Source organism: Tursiops truncatus, chromosome 5 (genome assembly GCF_011762595.2).
Source record: "Tursiops truncatus isolate mTurTru1 chromosome 5, mTurTru1.mat.Y, whole genome shotgun sequence".
Lineage (NCBI taxonomy): Eukaryota > Metazoa > Chordata > Mammalia > Artiodactyla > Delphinidae > Tursiops > Tursiops truncatus.
In genome coordinates, this window is record NC_047038.1 from 36,145,474 (window position 1) to 36,159,628 (window position 14,155).

Sequence of the window (14,155 nt, forward strand, 5' to 3'; positions counted from 1 at the left end):
TGAATGTGGAATGATTAGTTGCCCAAGGTTGCATGGAGGACAGGATTCAAACTCAAAAATCTAGTCTCTTCTAACTATGCCAGGTTCATGCCTTTGTCTGCCCTTTCCCAGTGGGAGCTCTTCAGCCAGGCTTCTTGGGGGAGGGAAAATGATACTGGTTAAGATGCAGACTCTGGGACCAGACTACTGTGTTTCAATTCAAAGTGGCATCATTTACCAGCTGTGACCCTAGACAAGGTACTTATCTCCCTGAGACTCAGTTTTCTCATTTGTAAAAGGTGGCTAAAACGGTACATATCTCAAAGGTCTTTGTGAGTCTTAAAAGAGTAACTGTATGTAAAAAGTCTACAATGGTCCTTGGCATGTAGTAAACCCTGTAGGTGGGAATTATTCTTATACTTTCTTGCTTCTGCACAAAGACAACTCTTTCTCTCCTCCCTCTGTGTTACTCCCTCCTAATCTTGACAACTGCCTACCCTTTCTCCCAATGAAAAGGGTTTTCTTGGAAAGTAGTGAGATCTCCATCACCAGCGGTATTTAAGCAAAGCTGGAGAGACAGTCTCCTCAAGATGTGAGAGCAGATTCAGGCAACCAAGTACGAGGATTGACCTCAAAATTTCATCTAACTCAGATTCTTGGTTTCTCTGATGTTTCTATGAGTTTGGTCACCACAAATAGTTTTGGAGCTTTAGAAGTTTCTATGTGGTCTTCAACAGGAAATTTCCTTGCCTGGAATGTGCTGGGAACAGTATTTCACAGGACAGATAGAAGGTTTCATTAAAAACACACTTGCGCTGCACCCAGGGTCTTGCAGAGTCTGGGACTCCTGGAGCCGGTGAGGCCGGGTACTGAAGGGACAGTTCCCAGCACTGGAAGCTGGCAGGGTGAGAGGTGGGGTGCAGCACAAGGCACTGAAGTTCCCAGCTGGGTCCCCACCCAGCCTGTTGCCGCATGTCTGAACTTGCTCGAGGAGTGGGTCGGCAGCTGGTGATTCCACCCATCCAGAAAGAGCAGCTGGGACCACCATGTCCCTGGAGACTCTTAGGACTCTCTGCCTGATAATGATCAGGGAGAAACGAGCAAGGGTATCTAGGGAAGGCACATGGCACCTGGCTTTGAAGAGGGGTAGAGGGGAGCCCCAGCAGAGTGACCCCCAGGCCCCTGGTCCTTCACCCTGGCCCTAGTCAGAGGAAGCCTGGGACTCCCAGGCTGCAAGCTCCTAGCTCAGCAGGGGTACGCTGCATCAGGGGTCATGGGAAGTGACCCTGGAATGGGGAATATTTGTCTGGGTGACTGACAGGAGTGTGTGCACGTGTGTGAGATGATCTATCTCTTTGTGTGTCTTTTTCTGGAGTGTTTCTATTTAAGCTCCCGACTGCCCATATTTCTGGTGTGGATTTGTGTGTGGGCGTCCTGTCGGGGTTTATGCGCGTGGAGTCATCTTGTGAGTTTGCCTTCGGTGTGAAAATCTCTTTGTTGTGTGGATGTTGCAGGCATGAGCCTCGTGTACATGTGTGAGTCGTTGGTTCACATGTAAGTGTGTTCTTCTGTTGTCTGTCAGTGTGAATGTGGACCCAGCACAGGAAAGAATCCCTCTTTCTTTGCTGTTTCATCCTTCCTGGTGTGCAGCACTGCCCGGTACACTATGTGTCTGTTTGTCTCTTTCCTCCTTAGGATGTCAGCTCCCAGAGGGCAGAACTCGGTCTATTTTGTTCACAGTACTGTCCCCAGTGCCAACAACGTGCCAGGCACCAGCAGAGCACTCAATGTAATAGTGCTGAGTGAATGAATGCAGTGTCCAGTGTGTGAGAGTCTCTCTCTGGCTGTGCAATCAATCTCAGAGTGTTTCTGTCTATGCACTGGGTTGCGTGACTGAGAATTTCTGGTGTCTGTGTGTGTGTGTGTGTGTGTGTGTGTGTGTGTGTGTGTCTGACTAGGAATATGTACAAGCATGTATGTGTGTGCAAAATTGTCTCTGATGTGCGTGAAAGAGCCTACATATGTCTAGGGAGTGTGTAGTGTAATCGACTCTTGTGTGTGCCAGCATGTTTGTGCAATTGTCACGTGTTTGTATGGCATAATTGTCTGGTGTGCTAGTACCAACCTGTGTGTGCCCCGGGAGCTTGTGTGTGTGCGTGCTCGCGGTTAGCAACCCTCGCACTCCTCGCGTCCCGCGCTCAGCCTGGGGGCGGGGAGCGGGGTGGGCGGCGAGGGCACTGCGGTTCTGCTGCCCGCCCTCCGCGCTGCGGCGAGGGCTCGTCACGGTCCCTCCCCGCCCTCGCTGCGGTCCCCGCCTCCCGGTCCTTTGTAGCCTGCCGCTGCGCTCTCAGACAGCCGCCCGGAGGCCCCGCCCCTGCCCCGCCCCGCCTCGCGTCCCGCCCCGCCCCGCCCCTCCCCTCCTCGGGCCGCAGTCTCGCCTGGGCAGACTCGGCCCTCACGGAGCGCTGAGCTCGGCACACAGCGGTGGCTAGGGCCGCGGGTGGGCGGGAGCGCGGGCGGGCTGCCGGCTTTGGACCGGTATGGCGGATCGGCGGCGCGCGTGGAACACGGAGGACGACCTGCCCGTGTACCTGGCGCGGCCGGGCAGCGCGGCGCAGACCCCGCGCCAGAAGTACGGCGGCATGTTCGCCGCGGTGGAGGGCGCCTACGAGAATAAGACCATCGACTTCGACGCGTACAGCGTGGGCCGCCGAGGCTCCGCGCGCACACCGCGCAGTGCTGGCCGGCTCGACGCGGTCGGCCTGCCGGGGCCCGGAGGCAGCGAGGACACGGCCAGCGACGTGAGCGATCCCTCGGGCTCGGCAGTCAGTTCGCCGGGCGAGCGCGACGAGCGACCAACTGCGCTGCGCATCCGCTGCCCCGCGCCCCGCGCCCTGCCACTCGGCCGGGACAATGCCCAGGTACCCTCGGGGCGCGCGTGGGCCGGACGGAGGGGACGGGACCCTCGGGTCGCTGGGCGTGGGGCCGCCCGAGGGCAGTGCCCGGGCAGGAGTGCTGGGGCCACTGCGGCCAGGCTTGGGAGAGCTACGGAACGCCCCTCCCCCACCCTATCATTCAGGAGGTTCGGAGAGGTTGTGCGACTCGGTCAGCGTTGGCCAGCATGGTCCGTGAGACTCCAAAGGGTCTTTCGAGGTCCAGCACCCCCGCTCCTCCACTGCAGAAAGGGAGAGCGAGGTTCTGAGAAGGGAAGTAAGTTGGCTAAAGCCGCCACATGGTCCCTTAAAGCGCAGAGGGACCTCTGGGGTTAATTTCATCCAAGGATCCTCATTTTCTGCTTTACGAAAAGACAGGGAGCTCTGTTCCGCATTTATCCCTTCATGTATTCACTCACTCATGAGGAATTATAGAGCACCTACTATGTACCAGGCGCTGGGAGAGGTTCAGTGAAATGCCTGTGGTCACATGGCTTAAAGCTTAAGCCATTCCTGAGTGCTCCCTCTGTATTTTCCGGGGCAAGGATTTGGTTAAAGATTTAGATCGTGGGGCAGACAGAACTGGAAACCGCTAGCCGCAATCACCGACATCTTCAGAGGATGCTCCTGAGTCCCACAGCACAACGCCTCTGTGCTCACTTCACAGAGCAAGTTGGAGGCAGAGAGGGGGTTTGAACCGGGGTCAGTAGCCTCCTAGACTTGGAGGTCCCCCCCCCACGAAAGTGGGGAAACATCAGGGAGAGGGAACGCCAGGCCTTGGGCCCTATGGCTCATCTCCCTTTAGCTGGGGTCGCCAGAGCATTGGGGGAAGATGGGTAGACGACCCAGCTTTGGGATATATGGGTGAGGTGCTTGGAAAACGGAAGTTGGAGCACCCGAGGGCCGACGAGCTGTAGCCTTACCCCAGAACTCCATGTCTGAGCACTGCTCAGGTCCCAGGCCCCTGATAGGTGCTGGGTTCCCTGTTTAGCACTCCGGCCCCACCCTAGGCCAGGGTGGGTAACAAATTCATTGTGAAAATTAAATCAGTTAATGCCGCTAGGTAGTGAGCATACAATAAGTGTTTGTTGTTTATTTGAGTTTGATCCTTATCATCATTTTTATTAACCCTTCTCCCCTTAAATGCTCTGAGAGGCATACAGTGAGCGCGGAGGAGGCAGAGTTTGATCTGGACAGAAATCTGGGAGGGCTTCCTGGAGGAGTGGGGGGGGGGCTGGGCTGGCCTGTGGCTGCTACGACCCAATAGTGGGTCTCCTCCTGCCCCCACCCCCACGCCCCGGGTCTTCAGTCTCGGTAGCTCGGGAACTCTCCGTGGTCCTGAATCCTGAGCCTCGCGAGATGAAAGTCTACAGTGAGGGTGTGTGTGTCTGTGGGGGTGTGTGTGCAAGGAATGGAGATATCGAGAGGATCCCGTCTCCTTGTCCCTATCCCTTCTATATCTTGCCCTGCCCACCTCCTTCCCTAGTGTCCGACCTCGCTTGGGATCTAGGCTTCACAGCCCGAGCGGGAGGCTTCGGGGCCGCGGACCAAGAAGCCGGGGCCAATACCGGAGAATCCTAGTTTCCAGTCAAGGCTGGGCGTCCTCTTGAGCCTCAGCTTCTTCATCTGTGAAATGGGGTGGCATCTCCCAGCCTCTCTCAAGGCGTGGTGGAGTATCAGGGAGGCGAGAGAGCTTTGTGCACGGCCGGGAGCTGTGCAAGAGCGTCCCTGACGGACCTGCAGTCAATGTCACCAAAGCCAGCATCGCCCCTGGGCTCTGTCTGGGACGGCTCCACAGCCGCGCCTCGGCCCCTGGGGACGCTGATCCCTTCACCTCTCCCACTCCTCTTTCTTCTCCCCCTCTAGCCTTCTCCCCTTTCTCCATGGCTTCTCGGGTACTGGACAAAAGGCAGCGCCTCCGGCGCGCCAAGGGCTCCAGGAGCACGCGAGGTTCGGAACTGTGGAGCCTAGGTGCTCGCGGTCTCCCTTGTGGGGGAGAGTTTTACTTTCTGCGGACCGAGCAGCCACGGGGTTCGGGTTCGGGGGCCGGCGGGCCTCGCTGCTCCTGAGCTTTGCAGAGGGTGCCGGGGCCCTTCCCCCGCGCCCGTAAAGCTCTTTCCCGGGGAGGGAGGAGGGGTTTCTGCGGCGCAGGCGCAGCGTTTGCCGAGGCCCGAGGCTGTGCAACTGCGGCGCTTTGTACCCGGGAAGTCCGCTTGGGAGCGGTGGTCTGTTTGGCCAATAGCAGACGAGTGCCCCTCCCCCTATACGCAGGAGGTCTCCTCTCCAATCCTGGAGCTTCCCTGCCCAAACTGAAGCCTGGGAGGGGCCCTGGTTCGTGGAACCTAGCCCTTAGCAACGCTGAGGAAGGGGATGTAGTGTCAGAGAGAGGGAGACCTGCAATTTCCGGTCAGCAACAAGAATTTAGGACCCAACTCAGAGCCAAGAGTGAGCTCTAGACAAGTTGTGCAGGAACCTGGCTTCCAGATACTGCTCTGCTGCAGCTCACATGCTTTGTATCTAAGATTTCATTCTATCTCTGTAAGCCTCAATTTCGCCCCTGTGAAATGGGAAACTTATGGCCTAGTGTTCCTGGGATACTAAGCCGTTTCTGTTTTGTGAACATAAAACCCTATCTCCACTTTAAGGCCCAGGCGTCTCTGGCCTTCTGTCCTGGACTGGAGGACTGGCCTCCAGGTGGCAGTGGAGGTAAAGGCTTCAGGCCCTAACCTGAGTGGCGGGAGCTTCACCAGGCCTGGCACCCCGCCCTCTGTGTGGCAGCTGGAAGTAAAGAAGGTGGGGTCTTTTTACCGAGCCTGTGGGTTTGGGTTTTATAGGCAGAAAGTAGAAGGTTGGCATTTTAATCTGCCTGGATTTGGGAGGCACCTGTCTAGCCCTACGGGGGCTTACTAGGGCTCCCCCGCTTTCCCCCTCTTCCCTCTTTCCTCTTCTGTCAAGAAGTTAATCAAGCTAGCCCAGGACTCCTGCCCACCTCTCCCCAAAGCAACGCCTGGATTATGGGCGCTGGGGCTGGTGTCCACTCTCCACTGGGAACCAGGACATCCTTTTCCCCCTCCTGACCGCTAGCCTGTCCTAGGGGCTCTGGGCTCCTTAGTGCCAATGGTCTGGCTCTGCAATCAGCAAGCACTGTCTGGTAGACAAGGCTCTGGGGATAAGCCGGTGGCCCCAATGGCAGGGGGCCCTGTGATGAGAGAGGGGCTGCAGGCAGTAGAGCAGGTCAGTCACTAATTAGGCCTTTGTCTCTGGGGTCCCTGCTGCAGGGAGGGAGGGAGGCTGGTTCAATGATGGGGGTGGGAGGAGTGGCAGGGAAAGGTTTTATGGAGAAGCCCTAGGAGGTGAGTCTGGGAGAATAGATAGACTTCTGTCTGAGGTAAGATATTCAGAGAGAGGACACAGTTTGAATAAAGGCTTGGACTTGGGGCTGGAGATGTGCTCGGTCTATTCAGGGAGTGGCGCAGCGGAGGGACTAACGCAGGCTGTGGAACGAGAGGCCTGGGCTGGATCCTGGAGGGCCTCGAGCGCACCAGCAGCCGGGGCGGGTTCTGGGCACCCGGCCCACACTCCCTCCCCCACGCAGATGTTGGGGAGGCCTGCAGATGCACTGCTGCACACCTGTGGCGCTGCCCACGGCCTCTGCCTGCGCACCCGAAGTTCATCTCTGGCTTTTAAAGGAGCCCTGAAAACCAGACCTACCCAATCCGAGAGCGAGGCCGGGGCCCAGCAGAGGGCGTGTGCGCGGGGTGGGGGTCGGCGGGGCTGGTTGGTTGGGGAGGGGCGGGGGCGGGGGGCGGAGTGGGGGAGATCTGAAGGGAAGCGCTTCCTGGTTCGAGCCGAGAGGGGCGAATCGCGCTCGGCTGCGCGCCGCCGGGAGGAGCTGTCTGTCTGCAGCCCCCTCCTCCCGCCCTCGCCTCTCCCTCCTCCTCCCGCCCTCCTCGCGGAGCCGGGCGGTGCTGGCAGCCGGAGTGGCAGCGGCGGCGGGCGGGCCGAGCAGCCGGGGCAGCCGGGCGCGTGGGCAGCCGCGGGCGCCGAGCCTCCGTCTCTCTCTTCACTGATCCCGGGCCTTTGTCACCGCGCCCGCGGGGAGCGGGACCGAGAGACAGCCAGACAGGGCGAAAGCCAGCCCCACAGGTCCACCGGCCGGGCGGAGGGCGCCAGAGGGGGGCCATGTCTTACCAGGGCAAGAAGAGCATTCCGCATATCACGGTAAGCTGGGCCCCCGCCCTGGCCCCGCTGCTCTTGGCGAGGTGGTGGTGGTCGCCGCCGGGGTCGGGATCCGCTGGGGGACCTAACGGGAGGCCCCCGAGGGGCTTTCCTGCGTCGCGGCGGGTGGGGCGGGGCCGGTCTCGGCCTTGCAGCCTCCTCCCCCCAGCCTCTGGGGACAATGCGGGGGAGGGCAGCCCGGCGTGGCGGGGCGGGGCGGGAGCCTCGGGTCCCTCTCCCCGCGGGCTTGCAGCGGATGGCTTGGACCCGGAGGATGCGGAGCTGAACAAAAGAGGGAGGGGCTCGGTGTCCGAACCCCCTCCCTCCGGCCCTGGAGCTGAGCCTCCAGCGGGCGCCCTTTGCACAGTCTAGCTGTTGCACCTCGCGGCAGCGTTTCTTCCCCGCCAGAGTAAGGAAAATGATCGACCACCGCCCCTCCCCCACTCCCCCCCCCGCCACTCCCCGCCCAAACCGATGAAGTGGAAGTCTGGACCTAGAGACAGCGCCATGATGGAGGAGCCCCTCCCATTCCTCACTGCAGCTAAAAATAACCTGATGGGGCGGCCCTGGCGGCTGTGTCCCGGGAAGGGTTAACACTGGGGGGTGGGAATGGTGGCGGTGGCTGAGCAGTTCTCGGTGTCTCTGGGTGTGGCCGGAAACAAAGGATCCCTGGTCTTTATGCTTTGTCTCAGGGTGGGGAGCTGAGGACACAGCGGGTCCAGAGACCTGGCCTCCGCCTCATTCCCTGTCTGGCACCAGAGTTGAACCAAACCATTCCTGAGGGATGTGGACCACAGGTGCTGGTGAAACCCATGGGCCTTGGGTGGCTGATATCTGAGCAGCCAGGTGCTGGAAGGCATGATGGAATCCTCCAGGGCAATGCTTGAGGTTTGAGGGCAGGAGACCTAGCATCCTCCTTTATCCAGAATCCAGGCTCAAGGATGGTCCCAGAACACCTTGGAGAGGGCAGCCGTGGGTAGGGGTGAAGAAGCTGACATTTCCCACTTGCCTGCCCAGTATATTGTGGATCTTGTTTTCTTGAATCTTCTCAATAAATCTTTCGAAGCAGGCATTGTCCACATAAAGTTCTCAGAGGCTGGAGCACTGGTTGGGGAGGCAATTGAGAGGAAGGTTGGGAAAGAACTGGGACCCCTTGCCTCCCCAGAACAGCCCTGCATTCTGCCCAATTCTGGATTGAGTCTCTCTTAGAAAACTCTTCCGCCCAGCTTCAGGTCTTGTCAGCAGACCTTTGCTGAGTTACCGTCCAGAGACGTGCCCCCTGACGGTGGGGACCACCTCTTGCCCATCCCTAATCCTTGCCGTCTGAGACACAGCAGTGTAAGTGACCAATCCCTTAACACTGTAGTCGGCTAAGCATCAATGGAAGGGATGTGGTTGCCCTGGGCTAGGCAGTGTGGGAGGAACGAACTGGATATTTGCATACGCCGGTCGGGCTTTCCTCCTCTTCAACCCTGACCCCAGGGGAACTGAGGCAGGAGATGGAGGTAGAGGGGATGCAATGACTGATGAGTCAGGAACCCAGGGTACCTTTGTGACTATTGCCCATAGCAGGTCTATGCCCCATTCAGGATCCCGGTTTCCAAGAAGCACGTTTAGCCAGATGGTCTTTGAGGCAGGTGTATGGGAACAGTGCCTCCAGAGTTGTGTAGTTCTGCCTGCACAGCCGCAGCGGTCACCCTGCCTGCAGACTGTGGCCCTCTGGAGTGGAGATAAACTGCCCAGGCTTTTGCAGCAGACGGATCTGGGTGTGCATCTCTGCTCTGCCTCCTTTCTGAGCCTCCGTGCTCTTATATCCAAAGTGGGCTTAGCACTGGCCATTTCACAGGACCCTTGAGCATCTGAGAGGACACTGGCAAAGTGCTTAGTGTTTCGTAGGCACACAGTAAGGGCTTCAGAACTGCTGGCTGATCCTGCTGCTTTAGTCTTTTGTGCGAAGCAGGTAGTCAACGCATGTGTAAAAGAGAATCACATGGGGACTTCCCTGGTGGCGCAGTGGTTGAGAGTCCACCTGCCGATGCAGGGGACACGGGTTCATGCCCCGGTCCGGGAGGATCCCACATGCCGCGGAGCGGCTGGGCCCGTGAGCCATGGCCGCTGAGCCTGTGCGTCCGGAGCCTGTGCTCCGCAACAGGAGAGGCCACAGCAGTGAGAGGCCCGCGTACCACAAAAAAAAAAAAAGAGAATCACATGGAGTGGATCCCACAGCTTCAATAGCATGGGGAGGAGAGATGCTGAAAATGCGCCTTATTTCCTGGGAAAGCTGTCCTTGATGAAACATTTGTGTTTAATTTGGCCCACATAGTCCGTTCCAGCTAGAAAAATGTGTGGTTTAAGGGAGAAGCCAGAGAGGATGGACTTGGATGGAGCTCCTCTGTAGGACCCACAGCTTCCTGAGGACCTTTTGCTGATAATGTACGTGATCTGACAGGAACCAGAATGCCATTAAATGAACGGATAGGCATTGTGGCTTTCCACATGCTGCACCCTTAACCTGTTCAATCAATAGAACTCATTTGGTAAGTTAATAATAAGCAACTGGTCTGTGCCTGCCGCTGTCTGGGTGCTAAGGAAAGTGGGCATGAGATGGGCATGCCCTTTGCCTTCACAGAGTTTAGCAAAGACTGACATTTCAGCCTGAAATAGCCACAAAATGTTGGTGGGGGGGTGTTATAAGGGGAAGTACAGGAGGCTGAGGAGACCACAGCAGGGACACCCAGCCTAGTCCTGGTGGCTGAGGAGGGAGGGGTTCTGTGGCAAAAGAGTGTGGCCCGTTGGAGAAACTGAAGGAAAGTCAGCATTGCAGGAGCCTGACCTCTGTGACCAAGTGTGGCTTCTCTGTGCAGTTAGAGCAAATCCTGGAGACGGTTAAGACGTTTTTGGCAGCCACGGTATGTGTGGCCTGTGGAGGGACCCAGTGGGGCTTAAGAAAGGACCAAGATACAGCTGTCAGCTGCATCTCCAGGTCCCCACCTGCTTGATGTTGGGTCACTCCTCCTGTGAGCCTCAGTTTGCTCATCTGAACAAAGAGGGTAAGGTCTCAGATTCAGCAGTGAAATTAGAGATAGGAGAGAGAGTATGTGAGCAGAGGAGGAAAAGGGACACTCCAGACAGGGCACAGTGTGGACAGAGGCAGGGGCACGGCTGAATCACAAAAATGCTCTACTCATGTTGACTATGGTGTCTTTTCCTCTTTTCTCTGCCTCAGCCTTTTTCTGAGATGCTAGAGTAGCCTGCTAGAGAAGAGGGAAGAAGCCAAAACACTTGGCTTCTGCCCCCAAGGATTGTTTAAAACATTAATAAAGCTCTCTTTCATGTATGGCTTTTTTTTCAAAAACTAATGGCATAGCCGGGATTAATTTAGTTAAAATGGTTTTTCGGTGCCCACTGTGGTGGTTAAGTGAGTAGGGGCATCCTGGGCGTGGCTCTGAGCAAACAAAGGCACAGGGCTCGTGGCCCTGCAGAAGCAGCTGTCCCAACAGAGCCACTGAAGGGGGAAGCAGGAGTGTCCACCACCATGGTTATGAAGTATTGTTATTACAGAGAAGACATCATGAGTTTGCAGACCATTACAGCATTCAGAAGGATTTCCGTGATCTTTCATTGGGTTTTCAGAACAGTCCTGTGAGGAAGGCAGCCTGTTTCCCAAAGAGTAAACAGGATTATAGAGACTTGGAAGCTTCTTCAATGGCTTGTGGAGGAATGAAGAGGTCCTGTTCAAGCAGGGAGGGTAGATGGGCTGGTCTGCCTGGTAAGAGAGTCACTGTCTGATTGAAATCTGTGTGTTTGCGTGTGTGTGTGTGTGTGTGTGTGTGTTAGATCAAACAGTAAAACAGTAAAGATGAGCAGAGAAGAGAAAGATTATTAAATAAAAATTACATCGGACTGAATTAGTTATTCTAATGGACAAATATGCAAAAAACTTGCTTCTTCCTGAGGATAGCATTCAGCCTACCTTATAAGTATCTAGATTATCTCATTGCCTTTTTTTTTTTTTTTTTGGTACGCTGGCTTCTCACCGCTGTGGTCTCTCCTATTGCGGAGCACAGGCTCCAGACGTGCAGGCCCAGCGGCCATGGCTCACGGGCTTAGCCGCTCCGCGGCATGTGGGATCTTCCCGGACCGGGGCACGAACCCGTGTCCCCTGCATCGGCAGGCGGACTCTCAACCACTGCGCCACCAGGGAAGCCCTCATTGCATTTTTATGCAAAGGATTTGAGACGCCTAGAGTGATTTATCCTGCATATAGTGAAATCAGAGGGAAGTCGAATAGCAAGACTGAGGCTCAAAGAAAAGCAGAGACCAAACCTGCCAGTGATTTGGACCACTGGGGGTGTGCTTCTGGACATATGGTCCTGATTCAGAGCTTCTGTCATCCAGGGCAGAGAAGCAGACATTCTCAGTTAGGTCAAGTTCATGATCAGACAGGAAGAAGTGGGCCATTTTCTTTGGGGAAGAATTATTTTAAATTACATTCTTAAAAAGTGTTTGTGAGCATACAAGTGATACTGAGTTGTGACATCTTCCATAACATAACGATGCCAACTGAGCCCTGATTGCCTGTGTCTTGTAATGAACTTGGCCAAGACTGACTACCCAGAAACACATGATATGACATATGTGAATGTACCAGGCACATAGTAAGCGGCTAACAGATAGACGATAGTTCCCTTCCCCGAACTCAGGCTCTCTTTGAGGAGATGAAAATTCAGAATGGCAGGTAATCAACGACTGTTAACTGCATATCTTAACCGTTTTGTTCCTTGAGCTGTGCAAGGTGTCATGAGCAGTTGAAAAATACGTATTTCATGATCCTGACCTTTCCATCTAAGTGAAAAATTGCACATACATGGAACGACTTAAAAATGACCAAAGGGTAAGTGTGGAATAGAGCACAGGTGTTAGAGAAGTTCAGGGAAGGGAGGGCTCAGCATTGGCAGAAGCAAGAAGAGGTGCCCTCTTGGGGCTTAGGGGATGGCATGAGCTAGGTGTTGAGGGATTTGATTGGTGGAGACAAAGGAAGAACATGCAAGGCAGGTGGAACAGCAGGGTCGAGACCTGGGCTGGGGAGTGAATGTTGTCAGAAGAGAATAAGAGTTTTACATAGCTAAATCCGAGGGTGAGGATCTTGAAATAAATTTGAATGGCTGGGGGACTGGGGAATTCTACAAGGCTTTGGAAGTCAGGCAGAATGCACCCAAAGTGATGGAAATAGCCCATGGGTTCTAAGTCTGGCTTAAATGCAAATGGGGTGTTTGATCTTGGACAAGTCAGTTCTCTAGGTCTCAGATTCCTTTTCTTTACAGAGTTAGATTAGATAATTCAGCTCCTAGTTATAGGATATTCTGACTTGATTCTGTGGGTAATAGGAAGCCTCTGGAAGTTCTTGGACTGGGAGGATGGTATAATGAAGGCAACATGGAAGAATGTGGATTCTGAAGCCAGACTATTGGGATTTGAATCCTAGCTGCTCCACTTACTTGCTGTGTAATTTTGGCAAATCACTTATTTTCTCTATGCAGCAATTTTCTAATTTGTAAAGTGGTAATAATAGTAATACTCCATAGGGGTTTTTTCCCCTTGAGAATTAAATGACTTAATATATGTGAGATATTTAGAATAGTACCTGCACATAGTACATGCTCAATGGGTTAGCGGTTATTATTCTTACTGCAAGATGGTGTATTAGTTAGCTTTGTTCCATAGCAAACAATCCGAAGTCTCAGTGGTTTTCAGCAACATACATTTATTTCTTGCTCATGTTACATGAGGACCTGGATTGGCTGTGGCTTTGCCCCTGGCTGTTGCGAGCAATGGGTCTGCCCCTTGGATCTCCTCACCTTGAGACACAGGCTGAAGGAGCAGAGGCTTGAAGCACAAATGCCTTTAAGAAGTCCTGCTCAGCTATGGTACGTTTCATATCTGCTCATAACCATTGGCCAAAGCAAGTTGCATGATCAAGGCCTAAACTGATGGCAAAGAGCCCAGTGTTAGTCTTTCTGGAGCAGATATATGAGGATTAAATGTGAACATCGTGGCCCATTGGAGATGCTAATAAACACCTGTTGGAGCTGATAACGAGGTGGTCAGGAAGTCTAAGGGGTGAGTTTGAAAGAAAAGGCCTGCATTGTTTCCTAGGCTGAATTAGAGTTAGGAATGATCACCAAATTGAGGCGTCTCACTGGGCAATTAGAAACAGATCGGCATGGGGGTGAGAGGCAAGGCCCAGAGATAGAGATTAAGGACCCATGTACAAGAGGCGCTGGTGGAAAATAGGAAAATGCAAGATATTCCAGCAACCAGTGGTTCTCAGCCCATGTGCTGTGAGCACAGTGGTGTACTGAAAAAATCCTGTGTGGATGTGCTGCTAAATTTTGATCAGCATTTAAAGTTTATGTTTACTACAACCAAGTCTAAAACTTGTTCTCGTAACATCTATCAGGTAGATCCCTGAGCACTCACGAACGGAACAGTATGGAATAGTGTCTAATTTTTTTGTGAGGAAAAGGAAGCTCTTGTAATGGAAAGGGGACATCAGAAGACTTTGCCCCTTGAGCATATAAGAGAATAGGGTCAGGGCAGTGGACAGCACAGCGCCATGGTGCTGAAGAGTAAGCAAGTTCAATTAAGGAGACACGAAAGGCCCTCTGAGATGGACACAGTCACACTGTAGTTGGGATGACATGGTAGTGATTGCTGCTGACTCATTTGGTGGTGTTTCATGTCTTTAATCCCTTCAAGACTGCTGCAAATTTTTATACCATTGGTCACTATGTCCTGAACACAGAAAATTTGAGATTCATTGCCGTAGAGAGATGCAAAGACCAAATCCTAACTTTGCTCTTAGTGAGAAAAGACAACTCTGCATTGGTGGCTTAGGAAATGGAATGGGATCTAGGATACTTCACAGAGAGGCTGGTCTAGAAAACAAGAGTAAACAGGTAATAGGAGGGAAGTGATGGCTATGGACGTATGAAGTTTCAGCTTCCTACTCCTTCCTTGGGCCT

General features: G+C 54.2%; 1 protein-coding gene across 2 annotated transcripts in view; it reads left to right on the plus strand.

Annotated features, from left to right (window-relative positions):
• Window positions 1–2,519: 2,519 nt before the first annotated feature.
• CRMP1 (collapsin response mediator protein 1) overlaps window positions 2,520–14,155 on the plus strand; it is a 68,373-nt gene continuing 56,737 nt past the window's right edge. The window contains exon 1 of one of the 2 annotated variants that reach the window (XM_019928054.3): window positions 2,520–2,900. In XM_019928054.3, the coding sequence (XP_019783613.1) occupies window positions 2,520–2,900 (381 nt within the window). Of the gene's footprint in view, window positions 2,901–6,827; window positions 7,134–14,155 lie in introns of those variants that run through there. The other variant, XM_019928055.3, reaches the window with a different exon arrangement.